Below are 26499 nucleotides of genomic sequence, written 5' to 3' on the forward strand. Positions count from 1 at the left end.
GCAACGCCAGGGGCATTCCTGCGCTGTGCACCCCGGGGCTTCAGCGCCAGCCACGGCGCTGCCACACACCTGCACGATGGGTGCCTCTTACTCAAGTGACAGCCTGCAGCCAGGAGCAAACATTCAGCCAGCGCTTCCACTACAGCACCCCTCAGCCACCACCGTTAAGTTCTGCTTGTCAGCTGGTACATGTTAGGTACGTATTCATAACACACATTTGGACGAAATAATCAGTACCTTTGCCTTTCTGCTTTGTATGAGTTTGTAAGATCATCAAAAAGCTTGCCGTTCATTTCCATCAGGGTTTTCAGCACGTTATATACCAGTGCCACAATAGTTCTGGAATGGAAGAAGTACAACCATTAGAATTACTCGACGCAAAATAAACTTCAGTAAAATAGTATTCAATTTCCTTTTTGGACTCTGAACTTTGTATTTAAGACACTACTGTAAGGTTAATCAGTTTTTGAAACAAAAATCTACTATAATTTCCTCTGTAAATTAACAAAATGCATATCCAAACTCTTCTTTTTGAAAGGGCTATTTAACTTTAAATTTCCAACTCTTATAATCATACAGGCTATAATTATCGGTACAGTGGCTGTACTATAAAGCCATTCAGTTATGTTATGTGTTTAACAAGCTGAATTCTAACAACAATTTTGCAATACTTAAGTAATAAAACATGAGAGTCTAGAAAAATAAAACTCCTGCCTAACAAGTTTAAGTTTGGGCAAAAGAATGCAGTGGAGGAATCACAGCTGCACAGTCTAATACAGCAGCTAGAAGCTCTGCCAGAACACTTAAGGGCAGCAGACAGTTCTGCTGCACAGAAGTGTCATAAGAAGATCAAATGGTTGTTTCAGATACCATGGCATCTTCAAGAAACTGAACAGCTAGAACAATACTGGCTGTGTCTTATGTGGCTGTCAGTATTTCCACTTTAGTTATCATTCTTTCTTCTGACTCTTTTTGTGAAGGTATTATTATTTCAATAATTTATCTTAGGTAAGTGTAATGTTCATCTCCTTTAAGCCTACTCTTAATAATTACGCACAGCAATGTAGAAATTGCAATGAAATTAAACATTAAAAAGGTGCCTATCTTCAAACTTATCACTTAGCAAAAAAGCATGTAAGCTGTCTTCCCCCTCTTTCCCCTCCCTAGCAGTTCACCTTCACACAGCAGTATTGATTGTAAGGCTGTAGAGCAGGGGTGCCATGCGGTCATCACCTTGAAAAACGAGTGAAAGAAAAATCTAAGGAAGTAACCAAAGGACCAGGTTTGCCTTTTCAGTATACTCTGTCCATTGTGGCACTAGGAAGTCTCTCTACTATTCATCAGAGGCTTTACTCTCATTCAAAATGCACAATACATTTAGTCTGTCTACACACTTTTTTGAACATTGGCATTCACGTGGTTTAAAGACAAAAGCTTATTTAGGTTATTGGTTTTCTGAGAGGAAAAGCTTGGTTTTAAGTGAGTAGAGTTAAGGCCATGGTGGACAGATGCTAGATAAAAGTATGTTTCTTTACACTCTGAAACCAATTAAAAGAGTTATACTTTCTACCCCCAAACTTCCTGGTCCTCAAGGGATACAGTTATCCTGTGTCTTTCATGTCCTTCCTTAAGTAAAGGGCAACTTCTGGCCATGGCTAGGGAAAGAACGTTCTTCAGATTTGTTGAGACCTGAAGTATTATTAGTGCTCCAATAATTAGTTCTCCAAAATTTATATTCAGTCTCAGCTGGTATGTTTGCAACCAGACACGCCATCTAGATAAATTCAGAATAATTTCAGAGTCTCTGAGAACTTAAATAAGGTATCTGATTTGCTTCAAAGTTGCAGAAGGCTCCTGCCTACCTTGCCTTTTGCCTGTACGAACTTTACATTCTGCAGATTTGACTTACAGCTCAGTTTAGGTTGCTGGACACAGCCAAACTTTGCATTTTAGTATTTCAGTGTCATTACTGTTTCTTTTAAACAGGAAATAGAAATACTAACAACTTGTGGAATTAAATACAAAACGAAGCAGTAACTCGTTCTTATTGCTACCATCCTTTACAGTGGCAGGCACTGCTTTTGTATGATAGGATCTTTTCGCCTTCTTGTCTTGGCAGGCAGCGAAAATTACTTACACAGTCACTGACAGAATTTATCTGAAGTAGTAAAGGACATCAAAGCACAACTGTAGCAGAAGCATCACTTGAGACGTTGTTTTAGTCTAAGTAATATTAATTTGCTTTTCAGCCAACACATAAGATCAAGTGTAATTAGAATATCAAGACCACCATCCAGTTGCCTCCTGTGTTTTCAGTAAATTCCAATTCTGCATCATAACAATGCAGAACAGTGAAAGGGTAATATTGCTGAAAAGGGCATCCATTTTAGCACCCATAATCTCATTGATTTCATCTGATTTAAGTCAAAATGAAGACATGTTTACAAGCTTAAGATCTAAACTCGAAAGAGTAGAATAAAAAAAATTATTTATGGTACTATAGATCGATAAACATTACATACGGATTCCAGTGTTCTTTGGAGATCTTGTATAAACTGCCAAACATAATTGGTAGAATTTTATCAATGTTCTCCTCAATCAGACTAAGAATATATTCATTATTCCAGAAGTACAAAGCTCTTTCTGCAACCTGAAATAGAAAGTTTAGGGGTCAAAAAAAACCCACAAAATAAATTACTACAAGTTATTTTTGATGTTTTTTTCTTTTTTTACCTGAAAATGTGAACTTGACACACACTTGGATATTTGCTTAAATAAAGGCTCTTCTATTTTTTTGAATTGTGTCGGTTCTATTACGTCTAAGATTTCTTCAATTTCACCTAAAAACATCACCTGTTGGTATAAACGAAATACATCAAAAAGTATGAGAATGTTTTACATCACCAGTGTAAACAAACAAAATGCAGCTCAGACATTAGTCATGAATCCTGCAAAGAACAATGTACGTAATTGCAATTGTGTTAGACATCCATTTATTTATTTATTTATTTATTTTCAGTGTGAAAGAAGTCAATCATCAGGTTCAGCTACCTGGTTACAGCTCCCGTTGTGGAATTGTTCTTTTGTGTAATTGCTCTAAACACTTAACAGAGCTGCTTTTGCAGAATATTTTTCTTCACAGTTAAAAAGATGCTAGAACATTTTATTTCTTCACAAATTGCTGCAGAGGTTACCTTTACTTGAGATCTCCAGAGTAGCTTCTGTAGTAGTAAATAGTTAATATCTGATTTAAATTACAACTTGCAGAACACTAGGTAGGTGGCATAAAAAAATTCAATACCACTCAAACAGGGACAACAGAGTTAAAGAACCCCACTTGTCAAGAGCTATCGGGGGGAGATCTGGTGCCATGAGTCATACTCCTGAGTGTACTCATTTTAATTACATAGAAGACAGACAACCAGAAAAAAAATAAATTTCCCAAGACCATTTAAACTTATTTTCATGCTATGGAGAAAGAACATACGCATACTTTATCAGCAACTGAGATACCGAGTAGAAGTCTATGTCTGGGTCATGTTGCAGATGACAACCCCCAACCTACTAGTGTAACTAGTAAAACACTTCTCACCCAGAAAATCTGTTTCTCTATACAGTATCTCAATTAGAATGTAACTTTTAACATAGTTTTTAACATAGTAGCACAATAGTAAGAACTGACATTAAAAAATGGCAGAGCTGCCCGGCAAAGGTGAGCACTCTTCAGTTTCAAGAACTGCACGTTTTCAGCAAGTTCTCTTGAAAAGCACAGCAGAGGTAAGATGTATGAACCTGACATGCGATGTTTTACATAACAGCAGACAAGAAACTTGTACAAGACAAAACCAACCTCTTTCTGACTGCAAGTTTTTGGCCAAAATTTGAGCAGTCCTCTGATTACCTATATGAAAAATACAAACAAGTTAAAACCAGAACAAGCTTCTATTACATATTTTATATAATTTAAAAATAAACAACTAAATAAAATATGAATTTGCTTTTCCCTATCCAGAGGTTCAATAAAAACTTTGTTGCCGTATTTAAACATTTATCTTGTTTTGGTTATCAGAATAATATAAACCTTATCAAAAGTCTTTGATTATCCATTCCCACTCCACTCCCACCTCACATTAATTGATATCATGTTGATAACATCAAAGCATCACAAAATGAAGTTAAATCTCCTGTAGCTAGACAGCCCAGCATATTTTTCTCCTAATCTGTGTGTTGGGGAGCACCTGTCTTGGTTTTGAAGCCCAAGAGCAAGCAGCGTACACTGACTGCACAAACAGGGTTATACAGAGGAGCCCTGTCCTCTACCACGTCCTTTTTTCTTCTTTAATTTGAAGTGTGACAGACTGGAAACTCGAAATGATATGAACTTACAGAGAAAATAGTTTCCAGTATCTACACTGGAAACTATCACATGTAAGACTAGAAAAAACCCTTCAGGAAACTGAATTAGAAAGCACAGCTCCTAAGAGGGGCAAGGTGGAGGAGGAGGGAAACAGGGAAACAACAACAAACAAAAAGACTGGAGGCCCGTTTCCTAGAAACAAACATCTGACACGGCATCTAAATTACAAAATTAATGCTGGCTAAAAAAAGCCATAACTGCATGTTTTGGAAGCAGAAACATTCTCCAAGCACTATAAACTTTCATTCTGAGCAAAGGACCTCTGCTTTTATGATATAACAGCAGTTAACGGATCATACCCAACCATAAAGCTTACTCAACTACACAAATACTTTCCGTATTTGATTTTTCCCATGTTGATTTTTTCTTCTTTTAACCTTCCCAGCTGGCTTTTTTGTTCACAACGATGTGTACTTTCAAAAGTGACTTTCTGACAATAATAGGATTTTAAGTGCTCACCAGTTTTGATCCTAGGATACACAAACATTCTGCTTCTACAAAACTGAGTGTCACTTCAGATGAAACCCAGCACGTGAGGAAACCCCAGGCAGCTCACAAACTTATGCTCAAATCCAGAAAAGCAGCAAGTTACATGGGAAGAAGAGCAGATCCCTTACAGAGCCTCAGCCCTGCAGTTGCACCTAGCTGGCAATGTGCCCCAGCCAACCGAACTCCCAACGCCACCATCCGATACCTGATGGAGGAGTGGGCGGCCTGGGGTGGCCCGGATGGGGCCATTTTGCAGCCTGGCCACAAAGGCAGAGCTCGCTCCCTGCCCCGCTCCTCTGCTGCTGACCTGGCCTCCTCGCTGCCGGCTCCACGAACACGGCACGGTGAAGTGGGGAGGGTAAACTCTGAGCTCCATTTCCCTAAATGACCCGATCTGGCAGTCCTCTCATCACCTGCTTCCCCTCCCTCAAGGAGTCAGGCTGGCATAAATTAATTACGCTTGTTTGTCTAGATTCACAATTTAAATACACTTTAAGTCTAGGGCCACTTTTTGTTGTCGTTAATTAGCTCGTAACTGAATGGCTGTTACACACTACTGAGATTTTGTATTTTTGAAGAACAAATCGGAACATTTACAGGTGCAATAGCTCATTCTGTCAACACCTTCCCTGCTCCCCAAAACAATGCAAGAAAGCCAAAAAATGTCAGATGGCTGCATTTGCCAAAGGAAAGCTGTGAGAACCTACCATACACCTCTTAACTGGAGCACGAATTTCCTGGTCTTGGAAGCACAAAACTGGGTTAGCTACAACAGCCCAGTTTCCAGCACTCGGTAATGAGTGCCAAATGTGCTTCACTACATAGACTCACATTCTCAACTGAACTTGACAAAGAAATAACATGTTCTTAGCATAGAAGTGCAGACCTCAACAACATACCTAATCCTTGCTCTTTAGAGGAAGGATCAGTTTCCAGCTTGACCATGCTTTCACATTAAAAAAGCTGATACCTGCACATTTAAGTTCAAAGATTTTATTCCAAGAAATACATGAATGCAGATCTGAAATCTTACTGCTCTTACTACACAATGCACACGATTAATATTGTTCCCTGGGCTACAAAATTCCTATAAAGTTGACTTACAGCAGCAGACACCTGCTAGACAGCTTATGCACCAGGGCTGCACGTTTAGCCTGATTCTCATGATATGAAATCTCTTCGATGTAAAGGCTATGGCACTTAGCAGGGTTAGGTAATGAGCTCCTCTTGTCAGTTCTGCAAACATCAGGACTGACCTAAGGCAGACTACCATAGTTAGAAGAGCTCGGACTGAATGTCCTCTAAATTGAGCCTGAGTGACAATTCCTGCCAGAAAAATAACTGTGAGGTACTCATGAAGATAGCCTTCTGATGGAGTGCTTAAAATACTACTTGACCTGAAGCCAAATAAAAAAATACAATGCTATTTCACCAGTTGCCCCATCAAATTTCAACACTTATATTTCAAGCATTTCAGAAAGTTTCTTAAAGCTTGACTTACTATCATATACTAACTTTTACTCCTCTTATAGCAAAACAGGTTTTATAAATGTTCAAATTAATGACCAAGGCAAGCACAGGTCTCATGTCTTCTCCATTCCGAATTCATCTTTACTGTTGAAGAGGTGACCAGAATTGTAAGCTATGACCCAGGTGAAGTCTCAGAGTTGTACTGTGGCACTCCTACGTCAGTAAGACCTGCCTTCCCCCTGCAGAGTTTGGGCTTGGAGCTTGTATCACAGTTCTGTAAATTCACATCAGGACTTTGCCATGTTGTCACTTCATTCAGCCTTGCAGGTTTTTATGTAATGTTATATGCTTGCTGCTCATATGTCAACTTTAACTGCAGAAGTACCTGGATTGTTTTATCCTTTGGCTTAAGGAACTGAGCTTACACAATTCCTTTCTCCTCACCCTATCCAACAAAATCGGCTTATTGACCAGTTAAGCTGGCAACGCTGCATTGCAGTGGGGAGAAAGGCTCTTCAAGCAGACAGGACAAATTTATAGATGGTCAGGCCTACTTCCACCACCTACAAAATAACTTCTTTTCTGATGAGGAACACCAACACTAAGCGACCCTGCAGAAAACAAGCTTCCACTGAAAAGTTGGTGAAGATTAACATTGTTTAAGAAAAAACAAATCACAAAAGCTCTTCACTTTTCTGTCACAGAAAGTGATGAAGTGTTTAAATTCCAACATATCCCTAACGGAGTGACATCAGATTGTCAAACTAACAGTTTCTCTTTGAGCTGGTCTGATACTAGTCTGTTTCCCCATGAGCTGCTGTGCTGCCCTGCCTGCATTCTTCTTTATGGGCATTGCCAAACTACTTGCACAAAGCACTGCAATCCCCTTTCTGGCTGAGCTGCCGATGCATGGCATGGGAGATTCAGCCTGGCAAAAGCCTCTGATGCCTGAAGCACCTGTACTATAACTGTCAAGAGGCACCCCAGTAACTGAGAGGACAGAACAGAAACATCACATTGGGAATGTCAGGGCCTTTCTGTCTAAATAAAGTGCTGTTACTCTTTCTCACTTTTATTTTCTGACTGTGTTTTCCCTGAAAATTTTCAAATTTATGCTAGGCACAAGCCATCAGCACCAAAAACATTGAAATTTTAGTTGTTACCAGGAGGGAGTACAGTTGTTACATAAGATCTTATATAAGGTAATTCGCATGATCTCAGTGGTTCAAATTTTTATTTAAATTTGTGCTCCATCTTGGAGATGGACTAAGAGAGAACTGCACTTTCAAACCCAGGACTTTCTTAACAATTGTCCTAGATTTAACTATTATTTTTCTTTCCCCCAAACTGCCTACGGATCATTAATCAAGATATCACAGATAACACTGCTGTGCAGTTCCAATGAGCTGCAGTGAAATAATACATTGAAATTAAAAATAGAAAAATATTCAACTGAAAAAACACTTACAGGCTCTGTTAAAGTTGTATCTTTTTCCAGGAACTGTACAACACAATAGGCGAGCTAGAATGTAATTCATATGATTATTTAGTTTAAACAGACACTGTTTAGACATTGCAGCAAAACTAAATATCCCGACTTATAATGGAAGCACTTCAGATGAGGAAGAAGGTACAAAAAACCCCAACCCAAACACCCTAGAACAGCCATTTAAAGTTCTTCCAAACTAAACAAAATAGCAATTAAAACAGCAAGATATACAAGCTAGCTGTATCTTACAAAAAAACTTCCTGCATACCAAAAATCTTCAATTTTATCATCCTAGAAGACAATCACTTTAAAACTTGACAGTACTTCCTTAACTCAGATCCATTATCTAGACAGGTTTTCCTCACCTTCAGTTCCTGTATTAACATTACACTGTGAATAAGGTAGGATTTTCAAACATCTATTTTGGGGGACAAAGTTGATACTTTCATTCAAAAGAAAAGCTTTAAAACAACTTTGACTGAACACACATTACTCAAATAATAGATGTCAAAATTCAGCAGTAAGATTACATGTGAAAGGACGGTTGCCTATCACAAGAGCTCAGATCCAGCTGAGGATCCTGTCCCCAGCAGTGGCCAGTAACAGACACTGGTGGAAGAGTGCACGCAGTGCGGGAAGCATAAGGAGACTAAGTCACAAGCATGCTCTCTTGGCCCTCAGTGATTTCTGCCCAGGCCAAAGTGTGATATTGTATGTTACATAATTACTTACATTTACCTATTGTTTAGTTACTTAGCACACAGTTAAGTAACAAAACAAGCACAGCTCTGCCATGCACAGAACCATATGCTAATGCTATTGCTGAAGCAGTTAAAACCCTAGATTCCATTACGACTGAAATGGGGAAATCACAGTATGTTTCATCTCGCAACATAAATCAGAGACAAAATTATTTATGGGTATTGCATACATATTTCCATACTTAACATGTCTGAAATCAAGCATTACCTCTCCATTTTTTTTCAATCTGTTATCCCAAAAGAGGTAATTACAATGCTGTAATTACAACAAGCCTAACTTACCGCTCCTACCCTCAGGATAAGGATGTGTATGCGTGGACCCAAAAAATAACACAGCACATATGAATCTCAAAATCCCATTAAAGTGTTCCTGTGCAATATATCTATTGTTCAAAGACACAAAGGCTCAATCTTAAGCCAGCTTTAAGACTTTAAGAGCAGGCTAAATTGTGCTGTAGCAACAAAGCAATGGGCCACTCCTGACTGTGAAGTAAGCTCAGTGCTGGTTTCCGGATAACACAAAGCCAGAAATATACAGTGACAAAAATGCTCCTTCGTTTCCAAGTGCTATTTGGTACATGGCACTGGTGGTTTATCAAGGGATAGGTGAATAGCCTGGCCAGCAAACCAAATGCTACTTTAAAGCACCCAGTACAGCCGAGTTTATAGGACCCTTCCAGGTACCAATGGCCCAGATTAATCATAGTACAGCAAGCTATAGCCTTTTTTCTGTACTATCTATCAATGAGAATACCTTTGGCATATGACGGGTCCCTTTCATATCACTGACTCATTCCATGGAGCAGCCTATCGCACAGTAATAAATCACAAAGACAAGTGATTTAATTAAATTAGTTCCTAACTCTCATATAAAGTTTTAACTGAGCTCTTGTCTTGATCCTGTTTGTAGGCTATATAGTCATAATGATTTCACTTCATTAGAAACTCATTTCCTTGTATCTTTTGTCTATAAAGGAGCTATATTAGCAAGCTGACTAAGTTAACAAAGCAAATTTTTAATTAGCTACAGCAGAATTACTTGTGAGTTTTCATCAGATATATTCAATACTCAAGTGCCATATGTCTGGAAAGCATATACATTATTCCTTCAATAAGATGATGAACGTCTGTGCTAAGTATAAGAATGGAAGTCAAATGAATAACTGCAACATTTTGACAGCATGTCATGGATCTACATAATTTCTGGCTGATCTGGAGAGCTATTAAGCATTTCTGCCATTTATATCCAACACCCTTCCCCTCCCTTCCGTCACTGGAATTTTAGAAATAAAAAAGCACTTCTGAAATAAGCACCTGGCCATACTCAAGGTTCCTTTATACACAGCGTGTAAGTTACATACACAAAGTAGCAATGGAACAAGGTCCTGGGATTAAAGTGTGACTGAGTAGCAAACCACAAAAACTTCAGTTGATGTAACTTCGAATTGCTGTTACATTCTATCGTTTTGAGATATTTAGCATAACATTAAAAATTAACATTTAGACAAGATATGTAAGATCTTAAAAATAAATAGGTATCCGAGATTGCATTTGCAAATACCTCTGAATATTGACATTATAACACATACTGCTTTCAATTTTCATTAGTTTCAAATGCAAATACAGAGAAAACCACAACTCTTAAAAATAGGTAAAAGCTTACCTGTGCATGAAACAAAGCTAATCCCTTTGCAGTATGCATGGGAATCAGAACTTTCATAAGGAACTGTTTGTGTTCTGCTTTCAGTGGCAGTGCAAAACCATTGATAATACTGAAAACATGAAGAAGTAGGATTTATTTTTATTTTAAAAAAAGGCACCACCATCACCACCACCAAAAACAACACATTTTTTTCTTATCAATAAATCGAGAATTCCTGTAAATTAAACCTGATAATTATGAAGCCATAAATTAACTTTACATATGCACAATCTCTGAAGTGTTGGCATCATGCAAGTCTGGCCTCTTGGTAGGAACACAAGAGAACCACAGTAGACGTCCAATAATACTCTTCAGATGAGGCTGAAGTATTTTTATCATGACCTCCATTGGACAAAATAATCTACAGTAAGTCTTGCTGTTTAATGGTAAAGCTTACACACATCAGGAAGCTGATTCATTTTGCACAGAATCACTTAAGACAACTTGCCTTGCAGGAGAAAAAAATAGACGGTATATAATTTTTATGCTATTTTAACATTGCAGTTTGGACACTTATTCTGAGATTGTTGAACAACTTTTCTATACAAAAATGAAGTTAAAAAGTTGTCACTAACTCAATCTTCTATTAAGAGTCAGTTGTAGAACAGCAGTCCTTCAGGAGGTTGTTTTTTTTGGTGTGTGTGTGTTTTTTTTTTCCTCTAGATTTTAGATTAATTTGAGAAAACAGTATCCCTTTCACTTGATTTTCATTATGATTTTTTCCATGATACTTGCACGGTCTTTGAATTTTTAGTAAGGCAGTAATATTTATAAAGTTTTCTACTGTGAATATATCAGTGACAGTTTTAGAAAACTAGTAAAATGCTACCACAAAGAACTTAAGAGGTAAAAATGAAATTAGTGAATTAATGGCAAAAATGGTAACTAAAACGCTTACAAGGCTTTCCTGAATATAATTTAAACAAAACCAGCCTGCTGAAGATTAAAGCATTTTATTCAATGTGAGGTGAAAAGTAAACATTCGTTGTCTGAGTCAAAGAACATGTCCTTTATTGGATATATTCCTCACAAGCAAGGACTCTTGAGAAATATTTTGCCTGTCATCTTTAAAACTTGTACTGAAAAAGAACAATTTATACTCGATATCCTAATTTTATATTCACGTGGTAACTAAGACAGTATTAGATTACATCAGTGACTGCACTTTATCACTCATTACTATACTCCTCCCTTTCCCCATTTCCAAAGCAAGAAAGCTGAAGCAAACACCCACAATAACACTTCATATTTTTTCTGTCAGATCAAACTTACCTTCCTAATATCTCAAGAAGTTCAGCAACACCATTGAAGTGCTCTGTTTCATATATAAACCTGTTATGAAAAGAGACAAAAATTGAAAGATAGATTCAAAAAAAAAAGTCTTTAACAAATTTTAGATATTTGAAAGCCTGATGACAGATCAAAACCAGGTCTTTTCATTCAAGAACAAATCACTGCAGTCACAGACCATGAAGGTAATATAAAATATTGCTCAACCTAGACAGACATACAGCCAGACAGAGCATACCTGAGGAAAATGTTGTTAATCTGTTTCCTGATGAATGCTCGTAAACCAAGGAATTTTCCATAAATTCGATGAAGAACTGTCTTTAGGAAATCACGTTCTCGTGGGTCTTCACTATCAAAGAGCTCCAATAACTTTAAAAATTAAATTGAAATTTATTACTTTTAGAAGACTTAAATTTTGCCATGCTACTAACCAATTTGAGCTTTATCTTGAACTTACAAGTTTGCATTAGAAAAAATAGAATCAGTTTGACCTAAAATTTTGTTTGGATGTCCAATGTTACTTTCAAAATTAGACTTTTAATAAAGCTGTTTTTTTTTTTTTTTAAAAAGCAAACCTAGCAGCTTCGTTTCAGTCATATCAAAAAGCCTGTATACAACAGACATGAACAAAGCTATTCCAACAATTACACTATCAAAATAAAAATGAAATTTTAAGAATGAGATTATCAAATTTTAGGTAAGTGGTTTAGGTAAGTGGTCTTTAAGATATAAGAATGAATCAAATGTGTGTCATATATTTACAATTTCTTAATTAAAATCCTGTAATACTGCTTTCAATAAGCTACTCACGTCTTCAAGGTTAAGCAAACCCATAATTCTTTGCAGAATCATTTTGTAAGACAAGTCTATGATAAGAATCATGCACATTTCCCCAGGGGAAGAAGAGGGATACATATGTTTAACAGAATGATAATGCATTAAAAATGGGCTAGGGGTGGGGGTGGGAAATCACAGCAAGTAGAAGTTGGTTCATTTCTGTCTGAATCTAACAGTGTTCCCCCGTCTCCTTTTATCTAAACACCTCCCCACCCCTCTACCCCCTGTACCCCATTTTCTTCTTATTGATTCTGGGTGATGATCATGTTTGGTATTGTTCCTATACAAGGAAATTTCAACATTCAAGATTTAATAAGAAACCATTACAAAAATCTAAATTCATAAGAATTAAGCATAAGGTAATGAAATCAACCGATTCTCTAAAACAGACTAAATGTCCCAATAAGCTAAGCTAGCAAGACTTCCCACACACTTTTGCTTGTGGAAGGTTTTCCAAGGATACAGAAAAGACCACACTCTTGAAGACATCAAAAGATAGTCCAATCCCATTACAGGCCACTACTTTATTGTTGTTTTTTTTCCTCCTGTTTGTCCAAGTAAGAGCATATTTAGAAATACTAGCTGTGCTAAATAAGTTAGTAACTTATCTCAAGTAATCACTACAGCCTCCTGCTCAGTCCAGGTCTACAAGCTTAGGTATGTCTACACCAACCAGCAACAGACACTGGAAACAGCTGTTCAAGAAGTTTGCTCGGGCTCATTTCATTTTTACATTTAGAAGGAATTTCTCAGGGCCGCTATCCCACTTTTTCTCCCATATATAGCTTTCTGAGCATTACGCTGTCTTTCTTGTACTCTAAAGATCACATGAAAACATCAGGAACTGAAATTCTGCAACATGGCTCCTAAGAACCATGGTCCAATTAGTAAATTGGATTTCCACGGCCAGTAGGTCAGCAGCAGCTTCAGCCTTGAATTTTGTGTGCAAGTTGAACAAAACAGAGAAGGGAACACCTATAAACAAGAACAGTAAAACCAAACAAGCGGAAATATAAACAGTCACTGAAGGTGAGAAGGGGAAGTGTCCATCTATGTTGTTATTCTTCATTGCTGTACTCTGATGGCTTGCCAGCACTCAAGCTTTTCCTTGAAAAAATGAGTATTTTGACATGGTAAAAATCCCCACTGACGTAATATGGGACAAAAATTGTTACTGTATCATACAGCCTTGACGAGTTATATTTACTGTCTCACTTAACTTTCTTGCTCATAGTTACTTTGCGTGGTGAAACAATTTTCCATGTTTTTCCTATGTATATTCTTACTTGATTTTCCCTCCATGTTTAACACATGATAGTATGAGAATGACACTATTCAGTAACAACAGGTGCTGGAACACATTTCATATACAGTAAGTTAGTTATTCACAGGAAAAACAATTCTGCTCTAAGTTTTCCCAGTATAAACCTCTATGAAAAAAACAAACAAAAAGGCACTACAAAGCACTAAAACAGTTTAATTGGCCCACTGTTGATTTGACTGGAAATAAATTACAAATCATTACAAGCACAACTCGTATTCACAAAATACAAAATACAAAAATCTTGTATTGCAAAGCACTGAGGATACCACCTGAAAACAGTGTTCCTGAAGTTTCTAATTACATATAGCCTGTGCGATATGAAGTGCTGTTCATTTAGTGTTTGGCAGAAATCATTGTTGGAACAACTAAGGTTTAACCCAGTATCAAAACAGAAGCTTTACTATCTCCTTAGTGTACAATCAGCAGGTAAGTTAAATCTGAGAGGAGATCTTTGAATCTAAGATAGGAAACCTCTCTACTCACCTGCTGTACAAATCTCTGGTCAATGTATCTCTTTGCAATGCTAGGCTGAAAATCCGGGCTCTCCAAAAATCTTAGGAAAAATTCATACACCAACTACAAACATTAAAATGAAAATTTTGAACAAGTTAATAAGCACACCATAATACAGATTTTATACCCCACCCAAGTCAGTGGGACTATTTGCATACATAAAAGGTATAAAAAGGAAACTGAGGTCTAACACATCACTGCTTAATCATGGCCTCTAGTGGAATTTACTGTAAGAATTACTGTAAGTATCAAGAACATTTTAACTCTCAGAAGAGAGAAAGCTTAATAAATAATTTACTGAAGATATCACTGTAACACAAAAATCAAGTGAAAGATCTAAGTATTACTCAAATTCACACTTCCTACTATATTAAGAACATATTATGTAGAAATAAGTTATCCAACACTTATCAACACTGAGGGTAAAGTTAAGTGCTCTAACATTATGTAATTCTGTAAAAACAGATTAAAGAAACGTTTGCTAAGTGCTTCTGAAGCCAGGTTTCAGCTGCAAGCTCCAAAAATGAAAGGTCATTAAAAAGCTGAATGAATACGTAGAAGCTTAACAGTTGGGCTTAGCGTTACATTTCTATATCCTGGGCATTCAATTCAAACAAAAGGACCTTCTGCAGATTTACCTTCAATATCCTTTATATTTTGTAGTACTTATTTCTATTGAGTTCAAGTCCCCATTCGCTATGATCCTGCAAGGCCCACAGATGGAAAGACAGACAGGAGATAGAGACAGCGAGGGCCTGAGGTAGCAGAGAAAGGCATGAAGAAGCCAGAGCACAAGTCCCGTATTTTTGGATTCATCAGAAGTCCAAGACAAATTACTGTTTCCATAACAATGGCAGGTGGGGGAGGATGCACGCAACTCTCCCAATTTATAAAATACACATCAGGCGTCTCTTAAGACAGAATTGAGAGGAAAAATGTCTTCAGTTTAGGTACATTCAGGGCCTCTTACGGTCTCAATGCCTAGTCTTAGCTCCACGATAGTTAAACAATTAGCAGTAATACTAAAATGCAGTTTAGATACATGCAGACATCACTGACTGGACTTCTGAATAAAACCCACACTGAGGTCATATACACACGGGCACGTATTTCAGCGATTACCACTACAAGTACCTATCAAAAACCCCAAGAGCCAACATCTGAGTAACGCATAATTACAAAGTTCACTTGAGAAACGCGCTCAGCAATAAGTACTTTTATCTAGAACATTTGAGATCGCAGTTATTACGCATAGCCTCAAGTGGGGCATGCTGTATCTGCAGAGCAGAAGCTCAAAACCACAAGTTCCCCTTCACTCTTTCCTCCCCTCTGACAGAGACCATAACAATAGCTTTTCAAATCAACAGTCTAAACATACACAAATGTCATATAAACAGAATTGTATAAAATCCAAGCTTCCCTGTACAGCCTTAATTTGTCTTCTTGTGCATAAACACAGCAGACAATAACAGTTGCAGAACAATGGAGGACAAATTTTTAGAAGTCTGGTAATAGCCAATCCAATAGTGTAATCATACGTATTTCCACACTCCATCTTCTGCCTTAGAGATTGACCATGGCTACTGATCTTTTTCAAGCTAGAAATTAGATAAATTTTTAGTGGTTTGTATTGAAATGGGAAGCATATGACTGGAGGAAAGTCATTAACAGTTTTATAGGATTTAATTTTGGAATTAAATTTAATTAAATATTCACATTATTTCATATATTAAACATTTCTTTAAGTGACTACAACAAATAATATTCATATGATAACTGCTGGGGTGATGCTGCATGCAATATTGGAAGCTATCGCCAGGGGGGGGGAAAAAAAGGAAAAAACAATATCAGGGTATCAGTAAGAAAGGGACAAGATGATTCTGAAGGCCTCAGGTAATAATAGACAGATACAGGACAAAATTCAGCAATTGCAAAGACAGTTAAAAAGACAAGAAAAAGCTCTGCTAAGCAACAAGAAACTATTAAACTGAGCAAAGAAGGGATGAATACTGGTCCTGAATGCTAGTTAACCATGGGATAACAAAGATCCAGCCACACAATGAAGCCATGTCAGCGACAAGTGAAAGCCAGGCATATTCCAGGAAGATACTGATGTACAATACAGTACAGAGATGCACAGTCCTATGTATGCTGGAGAAAATATATTAAAACCTGAAAGGATACAGAGGAGCCCCTAGAATCCCGTTGGGCCACAGTGCCTCTTACGAGTGAAGCCTAAACGGGTATGTTTTGTTTCCCCTAAAGCAAGGGGGGGCAGGGAGGACAATTATGGCTTCTTTCCATAAATAGATATGGGAACAGGGATAAACATCCAGCAGAAGAACTAGGCTAAAGCATAATGCTCTAACAGCGTCTTGGTACAAACTGCCCAAGATTAACTTTAGGGTATCAGTCAGAACCAAACCCAAGGTTTTGGAATAGGTGTGCCTCGTCTACAAAGTAGAACAAATCAATACTAATGCAAGAGTTTTCCATCAGATATTGAGAATAATTAGCAGCACGTCTCATTTCTACAACAGAGAGAAAGTCACTGTTTGAATGCTTTGTATAATCCTTGCTATTGCAGAACCTCAATTGTTGCTATTGTTTTAGGAGAAGAGCTTTCAGAAAAACAAACATTTAGGGCTCAAAAATCCCTGAACAGCTAGCTACTCAATCCGTGCTCAAAAGTGAGTTGCAGAGCTGGTAGAAGTGTCGAGTAACTCTGGAGTTCCTTGGGAACCTTGGGAAATCCACGAAGCTTTATCCATGGTGTTCCAGGAAGCAAGCAGTAATGGCCATTTCTGGACAGGCACCCCTCTCCTGTAAACTAAGGCTTGCAAACTCAGAAGCACAACCCTAAGCATCAACAAGGAGAGTAAGGATGGATTCTATCTGTAACAGACACTGGCTGCTCCTACTTTAAAACAAACAAACAAACAAAAAACAGACAGGTATGCTCAACTTTCCTGAGTGTAAGTGAAGGGTTACCGTTAGAAATACTACTAAATCATGGGAAAACTGTTGGCTTTGGTAGTTCCAGTTCTCAAAAACTGGTCTGCTTGGATAAAAGAGCAAATAATTCCTTTTACATTTTGGTGATTCCATGTTCCTTCTTTCAGGGACCACTAGAATATTATTGCTTTAAGCTAACAACTCTACCATCCACAGGTCCCTAAATAGAAACACAGGGTGACTAACGCCAGCCTCTGCACCCTAGTTTAGTTGCTACAACTGTCTGGAGCATTGCTTTAAAGCTATGTCTTTCATGTCACACCACTTTCAATGTAGGTCTACAGTCTTTTGTAGCGGCTATGCATGCTGCTGGTAAGTTACTAAGCCATTATATACAATGTTATAGTATAGAGAAGCGTCAACACATTCAACAGAACAAAGAACAGTAGAGATTCAGATTTGTTCTTCTTCCCCCTCCCAGAAAATTGGCTATGTGACAGATCAGAATTTTGCACTCTACCATCCAGTTGTGGGCACACGAAATGTAAAAGAAAGGACAGGAAAACACAAACTGTTGTCACTGTGCTGCAGTGAGCAAATCTATTCCAAGGACAGGATGAATAACTGACACAGGAGAAGGAAATCCACGATCAATAATCAGGCAGCCCGGCCAAAACTCATTTAGAAAAAGACAAACACTGAAAATAAAATTTCAAATAATAACACATAATACTCTTTCAATTTCTCTTAGACAAGCATAAAGCACAAAGTGAAGCGGTCACAGAAACCACAAGCGTTTTTCTATAAAAAGAACTATAGTTTACTTATGTCCTAAAGTGAACTGAGAAAACATTTACAAGTTTTACTCCTGAGAGACAGGCATCTTGAAGTCAGATGATGATGCCTCTACCGACCATAAGAGACATTTGCATAGCCCTTATGCAGACCTCCCCCTGCCCAATCAAGCCTCGCCATTATTTGAGGCATAGCCATTTCTCCTACAAATTAGACTCAGACATCCATGAGCTAATTATTATCACAGCCTTTAGCCTGCACAGCTATTTTTTGTGATATCTTGTTTCTTACTTGGTTTAAGTCTGAAATACTATCCTGAACATGGAAGTGTAAATATCCAGTATTAGAAGTCCAGGCTTTAATAACAGCATTTCTTGATTATATTATATCATTGATACACAGGGACATATATGTCCATGTGGTATTATGAGGACAGAGTAGCATCCCAACTCCCCTGAGAGAGGGGAGCAGATGGTATACAGATATGCAGCACCTATTACTCTTCTACCCACTATTAGGAGTTGCTGCACGATAAATTTTATTTAACAGATACTACTTTTACAAATTCAGCAATGAGATATGAACTTGGATGATTACAAGTGACTTAGGATTGCTCAACTTTTAACAGTTTATTGAGAAAAATTCATCAGTAGTGCAAGTCAATCACGTGATTGATACAGCAACGCTATAAAAATCACGAGATTGGTACAGGAGCGCAACAATAGAATAACTAACCAACTGTTACCAAACAACAACGCCTATATTGTAAAGTTTTTGCACAGAGGGAGGGAAGAGGGTGGGAAGAATGAGGAGATATCTATTTCTTGCTCAAAAGACAAATAAAGGCTATTGCTCCATTTTTGTTATTGTCACAAGAAACTGAATTGCTAACATCTGCTTATATTTCATTGAAATCATACAAAAATTGCTCAAGTACAGAAAACAATCTCTTAAATAAAGAACATAATTACCTAAAATACCCACACGATTTTAAGACATATATACACACACCACACTTCAACAACGCAATCGCTCTATTTAAAACAAAAACAAAACAAAACAAAAGAGCATTTAAGCAATTTGGAACGCTTACATTCTGCCATATTTATACATGCAAGAAAAACAACCACTTTTTTCCCTTATGAGCACAGAAACTTACTTATACTCGTAAAGATCAATTCTGAAGTTCATATCAAAGGCAAAAAACTACTCAAGTATGCATTCCCGGTTCTTGCCTTACAAGATGATTTGAAAATAAAGGAATCACACACCTGTATGTGGGGCCATGAGGCTTCAAGAGTTGGCTCATCTTCTTCTGGATCAAAATCTGGGTTATCGCTAGGTGGAAGTGTTCTGAAAATATTAGAACTAATCTGTAACAAAAAAAAAGAAGTTTAATTGTATTACTTTTTATTCTTCCACAGAGCACACTGAGCAAGGTATTGCTTTTATCCTAGAAGTACATGAAATGACACCAGCTAATAAAAAAAAAAATAAATCTTTTTCTTTACATTTTTTAAAAGCCCTGACTTCAAATAGAGAAAAGCATGAAGCAGGCTAATGAAAATAACAATAAATTAATTTTTGGCTTCATTGTTTCACAGATTTGCAGTTAGATATTGTCATATCTAATGTTTTTCTCCAGAGCCATTAAAGTTAAAAGAACATTTTGTTTCCTCCTTAATAAAACTTTTTTTTTAAACTATATGACATCAAGAGCTGAAGTTTTATATAAGCCATCAAATACAGCATGACTAACCAATTGTGATTTAAACAGATCTCTTCACATGTAAGACAGACAATCCCAAAATATGTCTAATTTTAGAGTTCTTCACTTAACTTCATTTCAAGGTGTTCTTTACTTGTAAGAAAGAGATGAAGAACTGTTTACAGTTTTTCATCTTCCGTCATTTCAAGATATTTCAAGGTTTGGGGAAGTCAAACTTACGTAACAATTGTAACCTTTTGATCTAACCACAGAGTAGCTTAGGAGAAAAAAAAAACACACAGAAAAATGGTAATCAAAGTAATTCAGTAGCAAAATAGTCATATCAAATCAATTTCAAAAGAGTGAATTTAAAGGGGATTTTTCAAGTATATGCAAGTCTGGATAGCAGACCCATCTTTCACATGTCAAAAGAAAAATAAATGTCATGTCATCTGCCAGATGCAACACACTGGATTTTAAATCTCTTTAACACGAACAATAGAGAACATGAAGTTAACTTCATTTCTGCATTTTCTACTGTTCTCTCAGGAACACGTTTAACCCAATTTTTCCAATTAACTTTCAAGCACATTAGCCTCTTCGATCAAGCCTGTTTCAAATAGCTGCTAACCATCCAACCCTGCTAAGCACAAAAGAAAGGCTGTTTGACAGTTCGCAGCAAACGCTACTGCACAGCTTCCACGGAGTCTCCAAGGTGTTGGAAGGATCCTGCAAGAGGGCTTGAAAAGATCCTGAAGTCACCCAGCTGGCTTTGCGTAGCCAAATCAGCTTCTTCATTAAACAAGACTTAAAGCTACTGCATGAACTCACTTTTCAGTTCCTCCCATGCCCTCCATTCTATGCCCCGTCCCTGTGACCTGCTGGGCACGTTAAAGCTGCAGGTACTGCTGCTCTAGACTAGAAGGGCGATGATGTTCTGTGTGGATGGCCATTAGAGCACGATCTCCTAGTTTTCTGAACAGCAAAAGCAGCATTGCAGTTGTTTGGTGTTGCAAACATAACGGGACACAAGTAAAATTGGCTGGAGGAAGGAGGGGAAAAACAGGAGTTTGAGAGAATTTGCATTTTATTAAAAGCCAAGGACCAAGCCTTGGTTCTGTTACTTGATAATGTCTACTCTTATTAGGTATGCAAGAAAAGATCCACAAAAAATATTCAACATACAAATCTGTCCCCTACTGAGGCTACCCTACATCTGCTTACAAGTCTTCTGGTAACATCTCTTGACAATACATCCTTTTATTTCTAGATGCATCTTGCTAAACTGATCCAGTCAAAGTTCGTAGTCCAAAACAAAGGTATTAAACTACCACACATATTTCTGTAGCAGAAAAACAGCAGTTCTCTCTGCCAGATCTTTCAAAAACTAATTTTATGACTTCCAGAGTATTCCATACCTCTACTAGCACTATCAGTCTCTTTCTCTAGAAAATCTTAGAACAACTGTATACAATTTTTGTACTAACCAGTCTCCGCTAAAGAACTGCTTCAATGAATTCATTATGGTTAAAATAATTTTGCTACCAGTTTCATCTGCTTCTTCTACTAATGTCTTGCTAATGATATTGATCAAAACGTGGTTTGGGTTAAAACCCTCATTGCTGTTCAATGGGCAAACTCTTCTGCATATCCTCTCATATTCTTTAAAACACCCCTTTTCATTTGTAAGGGGGAGGTCTTATCCCAAAACAGTGATGTGAGACGTACAAATCATAACAGATTTTTACAGGCTTTTGCAGCTGGATCAGTTTCCAGAGAAACTCAGCATTAGCTTCCTAAGTCTTAGAAACTTTTGTAAAGTGACATCTGAAAATGTATCAGTTAAAGTATTAAGATACAGCATTTTTTAAATTAGTTTTTAATAGAAAGGAGTGCCCTATTATCTGCACACTTCCCAAGGAAGCTAAACATTTGGAGAGATACTAGAATCAATCCTGATTTCTTAGCATGCAGACAGGGATACCTGGTGTCTTTTGAAATTCTGAATACACAGCTCATGCAAGCTACTAGCATAACCTCACTGACATTAGATTTCTAAATGCTGGTGGGAAATGAGGGGAGGTTGGCAGGCAAAAGGAGATGGAGGAGCAATGTGAACTGGAGGGACATTTCTGCCAAACCTGGTACAGGCTATAGCTTTCGAGGTTCCCAGGAGGTTTTAAAACTTTTAAAAGACTTGTAAGGCCAACCCCTAATTTGCTGTTAGCTTCTGAGTACTTTCAATAGACAATTTCCAGACTGAGGAACTGCTGATTTTGGATGACCTAGAAAGGAGGTGCACAGCCCTTTGTGCTACCCCTTCAAAACTATTTGTAAGCAAAACTCTTCCTCGGTTCTTAACACAAAAAGACTTTGGCAATGGAATTACAGAAAAATCAGGTTGCCTAGTACACCAAAAAATAATCCTGCACATCTAAACAAAGATATTTTTATAATCTTATTCCATCCTTGATGGCCTGAAAATACACTAGCGTCATTTCAACCAGTGCTGTCTACCTCGGGATCCAAGCAGAGCAGGGACAGTTACAGGAGGCATGACTGCGTGGTTTTGGCTCAGCAGCTATCATGGCATCAGAGACCACGCGAAGGGAAGGAAGGCTAGGAGACCTCCTCACCTGCACACACCTTGCCTATGCACTGCTCAGCAACAACAATTTGTTTCCTCTTGATATCTGTAAGGGATTGTTGACTTTGCCTCCCCAAGACACAGGCGATTCCAATGAAACTGTGCTGCTTCCTCTGCAAGCTGCAGGAAAGGGGTCCCAGGCATAGGGAAAGACAAGGGGCTTTGGAAAGAAATTAGCTCTGTTTCTGCCACCAAGGCCACTCTGGCTTTTCTAAGGAGATTGCTGTGGCCCGTTCATCCTTTACAACCAGCCATGGTAGTTAGGATTCACTAAGGCTGATTTCTACTTTTTTTTTTGCCTCAAAAACACTATCCTTCAAACTCTGGGAAAAAAAAAATAAAATCAAATGCCTTTTCTTTTAATACACTAACACTGAAGAGAAAAAAAATCTGAAAAATAAATTAAAAAAGGAAAAGTTCTACAACTCATAGAAGCTACAAAGAAAGGCCTCAAACCTGACACACGTGTTGTTTGAAGGGAGAGACCCATCCAGAGCTCTTTCTGAAAGCTGGTACTTAGTCCTAATTCATAGCAAAGACCTTTGCTGCTGCCAGTTGCCAGGGAGACTAGAAATACTGTTCAGGCTTGGAGGGATCTTTTGTCTCAAGCTCTGGAAAAGCTCTCATTGAGCATTTAAGGCCTTCTACATTTTCTGTCATTTTAAAGGAGAAAAGGAGATGGAAGGTTGTTGGAAAGAAAAATAAGCATCCAGAGCCCAATCATTTGCACAACAATAACAACATCCTCAAAAGAACAGCTTAACACCATATCTCCAAGAAAAGGAAGCAGCTCCAACATAAAAGAAAATCTCTTCACCCTTCAACAAGTATGGTAGGCTAGTTAGTATACTCTTTCTTTGAACAGGATGCTACGGAGGACACACAGAGTAAGAAAATACTACAAGGATTCAGGCTTGTTGCCACCAGCAGTGGGGGAAAAAAAGCTGAGGAATAGGTGGACAGACTCTGTCCTCTATATTGTTGGGTAAAAAAAACACTTAGTAAGGAAACACATCTCCTTTAAAATAAATAAATAAACAACAGAAGCCTCCTAAATCTTTTGTGAAGATTAGAAAGCATCTGGTGAAACAGACAAAATTATTAGAAGTGTTTCAATATATCTTAGTTCTTCAGTATAACAGTATAATTTCTACACTAGTTTATATTAGTGTTCTTAGAAAGAAAAAAATATAACAAGCAAACAGATAAAAACAACACTGAAGGAAAAAAGATTTCCGTGTATAGAAAACCATAAAAAGTTGCAGGCCACATGCTTAAGTCTGCTTACCCACCCGATAGCTACTTTCAAAGTCAGCATTGTGCATACGTAAACTTAACCAACGTTTAGACAACTGTTAGCCTCAATGCAAGGGGACTAACATTATTTTTACATTTCAAATATCTAGACAAATCAGTTTCGAAAACATTCTGAAGTATTTTAATAGTCCTTCAGCTACGTTCCCTGATCGTGGAGTAGTAGTTATATGTAAAACAGCACTTCTGTAGCATTTGAAAATGCATATTAAAATCTGGGAAAGTCAGCAGATACGGCCACATATTTTGTTGCTTATTCAACAAACCATTTGTAGAAATTGCATGGTACAAGTCATTCTGTGGTTTACAACTCGAGAAGACCACTTAGACTAATCCAGCACAGCTCTCTAAGGCCCAAACAGTAACAAACAACCACACCAAGTATTTACAAAGCACAGTCGTTTTCTTACACTGATAAACCTTTCTGTTGACACTAGCACCCACAAGAATCTTTACCAGAAGACCTTACGCTGTCATTCCACTGCCATTCTTAAAGAAACAAAAACAGGTAGCACTGAAATATTTCCATTTTCTGAATGAGAATGACTTCAAAGCTTATCCAGAATGCTAGCATCTGCAGTACACCAGTTCTTTCATTTTAATTACCCTGAAAGTATCATATTTCAGCTAATAATTATAACACACAAGTAGCGTGTTTTTTTTTTCTTTGCAAGCCTGTAAGCCAAGATATCATTAACAAATGATATTATATTTTATAAGCAGAAAAAAAAACCAACAGCAATTCTGAGTTAGGTGCCATTACAATTGTAAACTGATTCATTTAGGATATTTTATTCAAATTTAAAATATCACATGAACGTTCCATTCCAGATTCTACTTACCATTTTCACTATGTCAGCATAAGCTGATTCAACAATCACTCCACGATTTGTTGAAACATATTCAACCAGTTCATTCAGTGTTGCTCTTTTAATTTCCTTGCTTTTCAGGTCTGAAACAGAGTCCATGAAGTCAAAGAGTATACAACACTGCTGCAACTTCTGACAAAAGAGATCTTGCTGTTCATTGGAGGTGGCATCTGTAAAAGGAAAGAAAAAAAACACCTAAGCCCATACAAGCGAACTCAGGATTGCTAAATCTGTTCTGTTGACTAAAATTCGCATAATGTGTCAGATCTGTAACTGAGGAATGGTATAATGCAGGACCAACAAATTAATAGACAATACTGTAAAAACGGAAAGATACTGAATGGATCTGTTTAAGTATGCTAGAATGAAAAAAAAATCACTATTTGAAACTTGTATTTCACAGAAATAGTGAATAAATATAAGGTTGTAGTTGTATATACGGAAAATAAGTGAATTCATTTTATTTGAGATACACAGACATTAGTAAGTACCAACTCGCCCTCACCAAAAGTCACATACACAAGCAGTGCATCATACTAACCTTTCATTCATCCGATTTGTCTCATTCTGTTCCCTAATCCTTTATTATATAACCTGCTTAAAAGCTGTAAAATCTGCTTTGAAGGAACTTTGTCTTTTTTTTTCTTTTATTTAAACCACGATGCAACATACCTCACATACTTTTGATACCATGTGATGGACGTTTCTCTTAAGAATCAACTCCAATATTTCAAAAGGATTAATCCTGAATGTTCATGCTTTGGTTTAAATAATTTATCACGATCTTAGTCACGTCAGGCTTTCCAGCATTTTTGGCCCGTTAGGACAATGTGTTTGTCTATGACTCTGCATCATCATTTCATGGTGCAGTTTCTCTAGTAGTAGATAAGCAGAATTCCTCCATTAGTATTTCACACTAGCTCTACAGCAGATGGATTGTTGAGTACTGTATACTTCAAAAATATAATACATCCTGAAAATATTATAACCGTTCGGAAGTTGCAGGATCACAGCAAAAGCAGCTGTGGTTTTAACTACGAAATCCGATAAATGTCATACTGCCTAGATACACGCTGAGAACCCAAGTGCCCTTTGTTTGCTTTTTTGCTTTGCTCATTGGGGTTCTTAGTCACTCCAGCAATAGTATCAGCTCTTCTATCAGTCACTTGGGATTTCACCTGTTCTGCTGAAAAATTTTTATTCCCAGTTTCATCTGGGACTAAGGAATGCTTTCTCCCTATAAAACTTTCAAGACCTGTCTATAGCCAGACTACCTAATCCCTTAGCTTCATTAATTCCCTGCAGCATTTACATTAACGCTGCCGCTTCCTCAGAAGGAAATTAGCACAACAAGGAAAGGAACAGGGCCTTGTAACACTGCATGTTGAAAATCCTAACTCTCAGTTTAAAGGTTGAACAAAACACAGAAAGGTCTCACACTTCTCTTTATTGTTTTAGGAGTATTCTAAATAAGCAAACTTTAAGTTTGTAAATTTAACAACTCCGACATTCTTTGACGAAGCCAGTTGCTCAAGTTTCTTACCAAAGCACCTCCCACTTAGTGGCCAGAACAACAACAGGGGTTTTAGCATTCAGTAATGATCTGACAGAATTCTTGCATTTCCATACAAGCAAAAAAGTAATTGCTAAAATGGCCTGAAATGCCTCCACTGTAATCCCAACTGCTCGCCGTGCCCTGGAAGTCCAAACACCAGAATACTGTATTGCATTGCACTCCCTTTTGCCATCTGACAGTTAACATCTTATTAACTGAGCATAACAACTTCAGCGGGCTTTTGAGAAAGCCGGAGGTTATTATTCCCTCATAAAGAGCGATCTGTACTACTGAATGCTAATTCTGCAATTTTAACCATTTTTCTTTTGAATGCAGATGCCGTAAGATGCTTATTTTTGCTCAG

At 37.5% G+C, this 26499-nt stretch overlaps 1 protein-coding gene across 3 annotated transcripts in view; it reads right to left on the reverse strand.

Moving 5' to 3' along the window:
• Window positions 1-26499, reverse strand: part of PPP2R5A (protein phosphatase 2 regulatory subunit B'alpha) — a 44715-nt gene that overhangs the window by 1785 nt on the left and 16431 nt on the right. For 2 of the 3 annotated variants that reach the window (XM_048057654.2, XM_066993716.1), the window contains exons 2-12: window positions 24554-24750; window positions 19314-19415; window positions 14263-14355; window positions 11857-11987; window positions 11601-11660; window positions 10290-10398; window positions 7845-7898; window positions 3851-3901; window positions 2734-2853; window positions 2523-2650; window positions 238-339 (exon numbers count right to left, since the gene is read on the reverse strand). In XM_048057654.2, coding sequence (XP_047913611.1) covers window positions 238-339; window positions 2523-2650; window positions 2734-2853; window positions 3851-3901; window positions 7845-7898; window positions 10290-10398; window positions 11601-11660; window positions 11857-11987; window positions 14263-14355; window positions 19314-19415; window positions 24554-24750 — 1147 coding nt within the window. Of the gene's footprint in view, window positions 1-237; window positions 340-1175; window positions 1234-2522; window positions 2651-2733; window positions 2854-3850; window positions 3902-7844; window positions 7899-10289; window positions 10399-11600; window positions 11661-11856; window positions 11988-14262; window positions 14356-19313; window positions 19416-24553; window positions 24751-26499 lie in introns of those variants that run through there. The other variant, XR_007160905.2, reaches the window with a different exon arrangement.

The sequence above is a fragment of the Anser cygnoides genome, chromosome 3 (assembly GCF_040182565.1).
Source record: "Anser cygnoides isolate HZ-2024a breed goose chromosome 3, Taihu_goose_T2T_genome, whole genome shotgun sequence".
NCBI classification, from domain to species: domain Eukaryota; kingdom Metazoa; phylum Chordata; class Aves; order Anseriformes; family Anatidae; genus Anser; species Anser cygnoides.